Source organism: Sparus aurata, chromosome 13 (assembly GCF_900880675.1).
Source record: "Sparus aurata chromosome 13, fSpaAur1.1, whole genome shotgun sequence".
Taxonomy (NCBI): domain Eukaryota; kingdom Metazoa; phylum Chordata; class Actinopteri; order Spariformes; family Sparidae; genus Sparus; species Sparus aurata.
Window position 1 is genome coordinate 14,380,979 of NC_044199.1, and position 10,290 is coordinate 14,391,268.

The 10,290-nt window shown below is 41.7% G+C and overlaps 1 protein-coding gene across 3 annotated transcripts in view; it reads left to right on the plus strand.

Annotated features, from left to right (window-relative positions):
- specc1 (sperm antigen with calponin homology and coiled-coil domains 1) overlaps positions 1-9,279 on the plus strand; it is a 76,971-nt gene extending 67,692 nt beyond the window's left edge. For all 3 annotated transcript variants that reach the window (XM_030437682.1, XM_030437683.1, XM_030437684.1), the window contains 3 exons: positions 2,316-2,432; positions 4,042-4,101; positions 7,236-9,279. In XM_030437682.1, coding sequence (XP_030293542.1) covers positions 2,316-2,432; positions 4,042-4,101; positions 7,236-7,325 — 267 coding nt within the window. In that variant the 3' untranslated portion in view covers positions 7,326-9,279. The remainder of the gene's footprint in view (positions 1-2,315; positions 2,433-4,041; positions 4,102-7,235) is intronic.
- Positions 9,280-10,290: the final 1,011 nt, after the last annotated feature.

Below are 10,290 nucleotides of genomic sequence, written 5' to 3' on the forward strand. Positions count from 1 at the left end.
TCATTTTACCCTGACGTAACTGCTATACATTACGCAGACCAGATGACTGACTACAATTAGACATAACACATTTGTCAGCAGTTCTTAGGAGCACAGGGGATATTCATTACTGCAGTGACTTGGAGCTGGGGTTTTTAATTCCTGTCCTCAGGACCTTTTCTATCCTATCAGGTTGTTAATTACATTCACCTGGCAACCCATGTATGGATCTGTCACTGGTTAAAATGAAAATCAGCAGGACTTGGATCCTCAGGGCCTGGATTAAAGACCAATGCTTTAAAGGCAACAGTAAACAAACAGATGGGCGCATGTCAAATCTCTAGCATCTCATTTAAGGTAATGCTGCACAGACCCACAGATGTACCCACAGATATGTAGTGCACTGCTTTATCACATTTTTTAAAGTCTTAACAAGCTGCAAATTGAACTTTCTTGTTGTATTATGTCTTTCTGCTTTTTGCAGTAGTGTGTGTGTGTGTGTGTGTGTGTGTGTGTGTGTGTGTGTAAAAAATTATATGTAGAAAAACATACAGTAGAGTTTAGTTTCTCATCTGGGCGAAGGTGGAGGGCCAATAGTGAAGGTGGATACATACACAGCACTGAATATTTCAAGTTATTCAGTTCGCTTCATATATACATTATATATCATAGAGGGTGGGACACTGTGGGTGCCTAAGAGAGAGAGGGTTGCACCGTCATTCATAATGTCAGTCACTGTATCTGGCCTTGTGTGTATTGCCAACACTGTCAGGAGGTGGTTTGCACTGTTGTGCATGCAGCTAGCTTACGGACTGTGGTATTGTTGGTGTTTACACCACTAGCACAGGAGCTTTGGACCGGGACTGGCTGGGGCTAGCTGGTTAGCATGCTAACATCAGTAGATATCTCGGTAGATATGCAAAACAATACATAGATGTCATGATGTCAAAACTGTTCATTCTGCACATTCTATTAATTTGTGTTATTTTTTTAAACAATGTGTATCAACCACGTTATGTTATGTTGTTAAGGGCAGACACTGAAAAAGAAATACTTGCCATGTGATTAGACGAATCATCTATAACCATCTACTGCGGGTTAACTTCAACCAATCAGATCAACAGTAGGAGAGGGCTACCACCAGCAGCCAGTTGGTAAATCAAACTTACCAGAGTCAGTCCAGAGAATAGTGAAAAACATATTTTCCATTGAGAAATGTCTTCAGTAATGTTCTTTGCTCTTTTTTCAATGAATTATACTCAGATGCAAGCAGCATCTACACCAACCTCTAGCGGAGCCGCCATTGTTGTTTTCAACTATGAGTTTCTCATAGGACACTAAGGCACGTGCGCATAGCAGTGACTTGGAGCTGTTACCTCACTCTTTTTATTTTATATCTTGTGATCTTGCAAAACCATCTAAATGGTTTGTATTCACAAAATACATGGGTTTGTGGTCAAACAAGATAAAGTAATAGGTTGTTGTACTGTTACATAAAAGGCTTCTTGTAAAAGCAGAATATTTGGTATCTTGTAATGAGAAAATATGTCATAATGTGAAAAGATCTTGTGAAAACTGTAAGAAATGAGACATATTTTGTTTAACGTTGACAGCAATGTGCTGCTGTATTGATCAACATGTAAACATGCAGCTCATTAAGTATTTTCAACTGTACTGGACAGACCTGGATCAAAATACTCTATCAGGTTCAGTGTGTGTGAAAAGGTGGAAGTATTGGAAGCAAATCATGTAGCCTCAGAGGCAGAAAGTCATGACTCAGGAGAGTCTCTCTGTCTGTGTTCCCAAAACTTATGAGAGGTATGAAAGTAGAAGACACCGGAAATAACTTATCAGTCTAACAGGGAGCCAAAGACTCCAAACAATAGACTGGAGGAAGTCTTTCCTCCAAACTCTCAACTCTTATCAGACACTGAATGGGCTGTATAGGGTGCACGAGGTGACAATGTTCTGTGAATCGTGCACACACACAAAAACACAACAGGCTGGACGTGCTGCTATGCACGTTCTTCACCCGGAGGAGAGATCAGAGGGAGCCTCGGAGGCTTAAATGGGATCCAAGAAGAAGATCCTCCAAAGGAAACATGACCAGGCTTTAATGGATGCTGAAAGTCCCAGAACAGCTCATAACAGCATTACATTTAAAGTCTTGTGTTGTTTCCTGTGGTTGTGTGACTTAATGGCTTTTATCATGGCATGATCATGTTGTCAAGAGGCTCACTCTCCCCACACATTTTATGGGCACTTTAAGCTCATTACCATTCTGTGGTATTGACATTGCATTGTTTTGACATGTATATTTTATTTTTTCACTACAGAATATCGATGTCACCAACTTCAGCAGCAGCTGGAGTGACGGCCTGGCTTTCTGTGCTCTCCTGCACACATATCTGCCTGCCCACATCCCGTACCAGGAACTCATCAGTCAAGATAAGGTAAAAGACTACAGGAAAACACACACATACAGAACACGTACTAATATTATGGTATTAACAGTTTCAGTCTTAAAAGATAGGTCAGTGATTCAACAAAAGATTCACCAATTAATTGTACAAATAATCTGCAGATTAAATCACAGTGAAAATAATTGGCGCAGTTGAAGCCCTAAAAAGGACACACCACACTTTTAATGCACACAGGCTCTCCTCTCACACACTTGCATTCATTCTTTCCTCACACACATCATCTTCGACCCAGCTCGCATACATGCTTGGATTCAGTCATCACTTTGGTCGTGACCCACACATATTTTTGAGTAAAGCAAAACACACAGCTCGCTCCGTTTCTTGATGTCCTCTCCCTGCCTTGCTGGATTTGTGTCTGTAGAAAACAACGTGGCACACAAAGCCACAATAAATTGTTTGTGGAAAATGTGAACCTGTAAACTGTGGTCTGCTTATACAGCGCAGGTCTGAAAAACGCACGTTTGCCAGGAGGAAAATAACGTCTCTGTAATGCTTTGTCATTTTTTCCACCATTAAGCTGCACATTCCACACTTCCTTTATGAACTTGTATAGGTTTTATAGGTCTACCATTTTGTCCACACAGCATTAACAAAAGCAGCCAGAAGATGAATTATGAATGCGGCGTTTGTGTACTGTAAGTGAACCTGAGCAGAGTGCAGCAGCGGCTGTATAGCTCGGTGATGACAGCTCTGTAATGTGGACATGCAGGTGGTATATACATTAGCTTTGCAAACAATACGGTTCCTCTCTGGAGACTGCTGAATCCACAAAACAATAGATAAAACACCTCCAACCTGGCCAGACACATCCGATGGGACATATTAATCATGTCTGGCATGGGTTGCACATTCATTTCTGTGTGAATGTGTAACACTGAGCTGATGACAGAGACATTGAGCTGCCAATCTCTGAATAATTCAATAGACGCGTGTTGGCTTTAATAACTCTTGTTGAGTGACTTTCCCTGAGGCCCAAACACCCAACCTCTTCCCAGTTTAATCTGCCCTCCCAGTAATCCCATTACTGCCCTCCTTCGTGAGATGTTTTTAAGTAAACAAGGTTAAAGGTGGACCTGCGTTTCAGGTTGAAGAGGGGAAATTTGTTCTCCAGCTGCAGAACTAATTCCAGTTCATACATTTTTTTTGCCCAGCTGCGCTAATGTCTGGAGGCAGTTAATACGACGGTGCCACTGCTTGTGAGAGTTTCAATTTATGACCTGCACTTTTAATTCAAAAGGCAGACCAAAATTGAACTTGAAGTGGAGATAGACAGAAACAACACTGTACAAAACTCAACGGGGGCGTTAGGCTGAATCTTTTGGGATGAAGTTCACGAGGATTGTTGATGAGGCTCATAAAAAGGTTTGTTTTTACAGAGAAATATTTCTCCAGTAAGGCTTTATGCTATCAAACAAAACATAATACACTGAAATGCTCACACAAACAAGTTCAGGCGCACTTTTGTTCATGATTGTGTCTTTGGTTTTTGTAAGGGTTTATAAATGTATTTGTTCTTGCTGTTTGAAGCGCCGTGTCTATCTCCCAGTGTCTCAACACACGATGGTTTATTTTTCTTCAGATCCGGAATCTGACCCTGGCTTTCCAGGCTGCCGAGAGCATTGGCATCAAACCGTCCCTGGTGAGTTGAGCCGCCAAAGACCTCACACACACTTTGATAACACAGAGGGGCCCTTTGATTAGACAAATTGGAAACCGTACACTTTGATTTGCCAGACTTTCAGGATCAGAAGAACCATTTTATCAGACCGTTTTTCCCTCCAGACAGTCTTGAGCTGAACTCCGTCATATCAGTTACTGAGTTTGCCTGCAGCCTGCGTTCCTGCACTTTGCGCTGACAATCTGCAGCTCTATGCATCAAGAGAAAAACTCACCTAATGTATAATTCAGATATAATCTAACTTTGATTAGCTAAGTTGGTTTGTGCAAACATTAGCAGCTCTCACAAATTGGTGAGTAACAACCAGCTGCTCCACTGAAATATTTAGACTTTGTGAGAAATCCCTCCATGTTTTCTTGCCGTGGAGTAAACACTCAAAGTGCTTAATCACCAACATATTTACACTCAGTTAAGCATTTTAATGTGTTTACCGTAGCAAATTTGAAGTAGACTTTCGAGCAAAAAACTTATATTTACTCTCACAGAGAGTTTGATGAGGAAAAAGATGCCACTCTCATATCTAGCCATGGGACATCATGAAAATTTCATATAAAGCAAATACTTCTCTTATATCGCAGGTCCCCCAGCACAAAGCAAATCACATCCGATTTCGGCTTCAACCAAGGTTGTAGTGACTAGAAAAATGCAGGCTGCTCTTGTGCCAGTTCAGAATAAATTAGGAGATCAATATAGGACTTTTCCCCCGAGCCAGACAGGTGTTTCAAGTTACTCATGTGAGGATATTCCCGATTATCCCGATGATGGAAATCCACCAACATCAACTTATCCTGAGGGGTTTTATCTCAGCAGACAAAACAAATTCAGAAATCTGTCATGTGAAAAAAAGCAACATTGTTGAATCTTTGGTAGAAAATAGTGCGTCCTTGTAATGTTCCCATCACTCAAAATATTTTTTCCCAGGGCTTTTAAAGGTGCTAAAGTGCAGGTGAATCAGGAGGTCATTTTGGGATAAAAACAACATCACTGCATTTTGGCTGTGAACGCTGTAAATCTGTCAGAGATCCTGAATCATGCGTCTTGTATTAAACGGTCACTGTCTACAGGTCATAAGGCAGGAGCTGTTTACACACGCTAGCAGCCTTTATGGTTTTATGCTTTCATGCTTGTTTTTTTTTTTTCTTTTTTCCCATATCTTTTGTCGTTCTTATTTAAACACACACATATCAGTGCCAGCAAGAGTGTGTTCTCTAAACAGTTTAAAGCTCACCAGGTCAAGTGAGTTCCTTACAGATAAAAACAGATTTCGAGGCATAATCTGCAGCCAGTGGGAGTGGTGTTTAACACCTGGGAAGAGCTGCACGTCCTTGTGGCACATTTTAACACATCGTTGAAGTGATTGCAGAGTGTCTGAGACATGCAAGTGTTAAACTGATGTGACCCCACTCCCTCCCTGTTCAGCATCTGTGCGTGATGTCTCGCTTTGTTACTATCTGTGCAGCTCTTCTTGTTTTGGGGAGCATGATAACACAAATAAATGTCGTTGCATTTTTGTTCTTTTTAAAAGTCCGTTGAAAATAACTCTTCTGAGATGACATAAGAAAATACACAAAGTCCAATAACGACTCATTTGCTCTGAATCTGGAGGAGCCAGCTGGACATCAGCAAGGGAATTAATCAAGCTCAGAGACCAAAGTTCACTTTGTCTTATTAATTCTCCATTATGTGCTTGTGGTTACAAGATTGGATTCGCGGACGGTACAATCTCGTTCCCATGTCAGTGACCTAATACCCTAACCAAATAAATTACTGTAACTACCGCTGGCTCTCTCTAGTCTCCTCTGGCAGACTTTCATATTTTGTTTTCAACTCCTTCTGCCTGTGCTGCATAAACACAAGTTTCAGAGGCTGAGACATCGTGGAGGTGACTGCGTGTAAATCTGAGCTAACGGAGGCCGAGTCTGTGACGCCAGCTTGATCCCGAGTCATGTGAAAGCCTGACTCATCACTGTCAGCCAGGATTTGTCTCTGAGTGGCCGACTGCAGCCTGATTGGAGACCAGATCAGAGACTTTAAGACATTTTAATTAAGAGTGTCTACCATAAATTCACACTGAACAGCACAACACATTAATTTGTCCTGCAAAAGCTCTCTGCTCCCTAAAAACATGAATACTGCTTCCAAAGTTCCTCTTCATTTGTCAGGCCAAGAAACTCTAAAGAAACTAAAATTATTTGTTTTGTTTTGTTTTTTTATGCTGTTAATAGTAATTGATCACTTTTCAACAATTAAATAAACTACTTTGGTAATTGATTAGTTGACCAAAAGTCAAAATTCTCGGATTCCAGCTTCTTTAATGTGAAATTTTTTGTTGTTTCTTGACTCTTCTGGACAAAACAAGACATTTGAGGACTCCATCTTGGGCTCTGGAAAACACTGATCGACATTTTTTTCTGACATTTTATAGACCAACAAATGTATGGATTCATCGAGAAAATAATCAACAGATTCCAGACAATGAAATAAACATTAGTTGCAGCCCTACTTCCATCCAGTAACCCAAGTTAAATGTCCTTTACAGCCGACTGACTGAAAAACTCTCACCTCTGTGCCATCTGCCTGGCCCATGCCCAGTGATTGTGGTGCCAATGAAAAACCCAGTTTAGCCCTCAGTGTGTTTTAGAATGATAGCGCAGGAGTTGCCCCTGTACGCTCAATTAAACAGCATGTGATCATTTTCACTAAAATTTGTATTCAAACATTTGACCCCTGTGAATTGAATGATTTTACTTTGTGATCTCCAGTAGGAAGAATGTGTCTCAGATTGAGGGGAGTGCAGCATCAGACACACAGTTATACTCCAGCAGCTGCCCATTTACACATTTAACTGCCACAGGGACCATGTAAATGTTTATAACAGTTGTGCTTACACAAGGGGGCCATGTACCCACACAGAGTTCATCAACACATTCTCGAGAGTTTAACGTATGGGAAGGGTTAGATGAGATGCTGTCGGCCTGCCACTTCTCAAGGGATACATTATTTACATTTGATGCTGGTTTTCCTGATGGAGGTGCTGTTTGTAATGCTCTGATTGAAATTCTAGCTCCTTGAATCCCTCTCTCTGACCCACACAGGACATCGAGGAGCTGATGAAGACGGACAGGCCTGACTGGCAGAGCGTCATGCTGTACGTCTCTCAGATATATAAGTACTTTGAGACCTGACGGGCGGTGTGAAGAGGATCGGAGGCGCTTGCAGCACTTCTTCTGTCAGCACTACATTCACCTTCCATACAGACAGGACGCTGCCCCAACCTCGACGCTTCTCCTGCCTGTGACTCAAAAACCAAATTTTACAAAGACTGCCATCGGGAGAGACATCACCAGTCTGAACATGTGCCAAAACACAACTTACATGAGACTCAATCATACGAAGCTCAATCTATGCATGGTTAAAGTGGAACCTTTCTGTCTTCTGAGTGTGCAGCGTGATCGTCTCTTTCCACTGAGTGAACCTTTGGTACATGTGGCTTCAGAGCATCTCTCCTCACACTGAGCAGCTTATTGTGAACGAGCCGGAGTAGTGCTTTGCAGAGCAAGAAAGTATTTTGACAGGTTTGAACTGAAGCCCTTTATATTTCCCACCTTTAACTGTGTGTGTCCATATAGACATAAACAAGACTAGCTGCCATCTGTGATGCCACACTAAAAAACAATATTTAACACTAAAAGAGTTGCTGAATAGTTTTGTAGAAATTATTTTTTAATGAAGAGAACAGATTGATGTCTATGTTCATCGTTTTACAGCATTTAGGATTTGGCTTGTATCACACCATCACCATCTTTCCTGTGCCCTGCTGTGCTGTTTCTCCACGTCTTCCATCAAAACGCTCCTCAGCAGCGCAGAGATCGAAAAGTGGCCTAAGGTATGTCAGTTGCTGATCAGAGGCATATACCGATCCCTGGACTGGTATACCGATCCTTGGACTGGTATGCCGCTGCGATGCCGCTGGTATCCCACAGACACATGCCGTTATGTGCCGTTTGAGAATGTCATGCCATTGAAAGACTGTTGGATGGGTATCACTATCTGATGAATATGCAAATATAATGCCACTGGGATGGTTTTACAACAAATACTGCTGTAAACGTATACATTTTTTAGTCTTTTTTGACTGAACTTTGCTAACTTAACACGTTTCCGTAAATAAAGGAATGTATGCATTTACGTGGTTGGGATGTATGCATGTAGACAGTAATTACACTTAGGATTCTTACAATATGTTAGTAAAGTAATATGTCTAAATTTCTGCCTATAAACTACTCAAAGCTAATGAAAGAGCTAGCCTTAGCTAACATGGCTAATGTTAGCCCAGCCACGGCAGCCAGTCTGTCTAATCGATAACAGAAATCTCGAGCCAACCAACCAAACAATAGTTACTGACAGAATTTCTTTCATAGCAGAACATACATTACTTCATGTACTTTAATTCGACTGGAATAAGCTGCTAATAAAGAAAACTATGGCCGGTCTTGACATGTCTTGATCAAGCCAACACTGCATGCCTAATACCAACACACCACTCCTCTGATACACTGATCCAGCGTATAAACCTTTGGGCATCGATATACCTACTGTTCCATAGTAAAAAGCCTTCCAACATCGGCATAACAGTCTCAAGCGGCATATACAGTCATGTGATGGTGGAATACCAGTGGAATTACATCGGCATACCACTCCAAGGGTCAGCATACCACTTGCAGGGATCGGTATACCACTCCAAGTATTGGTATACCAGTTAAGGGATCAGTATATGCTGCTAAGCAGCAATTGACATACCTTTGGCCATTTTTCAATCTCGGCGTGAAGAACTATGGTACTGCAGCTGCTTTGCAAAATTTACATTTATATTTGGCATGCCATGTTAAATAACGGAGGAGAGGACGACTCTTACATGTGAGAGACGAGGCACAACACTTTCTCTGTGGTATGATTTAGACAAGCCTCCATTTGCAGACGTTTTGAAAGATTAAAAAGTGTTATTTATTTATTTACATGCATCCTTGAAAAGAAGTCAGAATGTGGACAGAAATGTATGCAGTTTTCTATTCTACGGATGTCAGAGTCGGACTGTTGGAGTGAAATCAATAAAGTATTGTCCAGTTTTATATTCAATAATTTAGTCTTGTTTCTTCAGGTTTTGACACAGAAATGCTCTTCTTCTTCTTCTTTTTTCCAGTTAAGCTATCATGTGAACCCACCAGCTTCTTGGCAGGTTGCTATAGTTGAGGTTAAACTGCCTTTCCACTGTGCCCATTAAAGCTCTGTGCCAGGGTTGTAAAACATTTGTGTGTGTGTGGGAACAGAGTGGAAACGCATTTTAGCAGCCGCAGGTACCCATGGAGAGATATCTAAAGACAATAAAATGGGTCTGAGGAGAGTTAAATAAGGCTTGATTTGGTGAAGGACATCCTTTATTGGGTCTGTACGGTAAATACAGTGAACATTTATAACCTGTCTGCTTCATCAAGAGGAGACTTTATTGAGCATCACAAGACAAACAGCCCATTAATAACATGAAATCATCTCTGCTTTTAGAAATCGTATGTGCCTCTCCTCTCGTTAAAAATGATTTTCTCATCAGCCTTATTTCCACATGGACTTCTCCCTCTCACGAGTTTGCGTCAGCTAGGAGCAGAAGGTAAACAATATCAAACAAACACCGAATAAACGTGAGTCAGTGGAGTTTTTTTGTTTCGTTTTTTTGGGGGGGTTGCTTGGTCCTCGTCTGGGTTCCTGATGTGGGGGGCGCAAAATACTGCGCGATTACTGCCTGATTGAAACCAGATGCAGCCGTGTGTGTGTGTGTGTGTGTGTGTGTCTGTTTGTGTGTGTGTGTGTGTGTGTGTGTGTGTGTGTGTGTGTGTGTGTGTGTGTGTGAGCAGTGCGGGCTGACGTGGACGCGTGTGTGCTGTACAAACAGGATCGCATTTGCGTTCAACGGAAAGCACGTGGAGGCATCGCTGGGTGCTGTTTAATTGGCGCGTAATTACGCACGGCGGCCCCCTGCTTCCGATTTGTGATTCCACCCATTTTGTGATACTTGTAACCGCATGCGTGTGAGTGTGTGTGTTTGGGGCGTGGCTTCTCTGTGAAATAGTCCTCCCCCCCCCCACACACACATTTTCT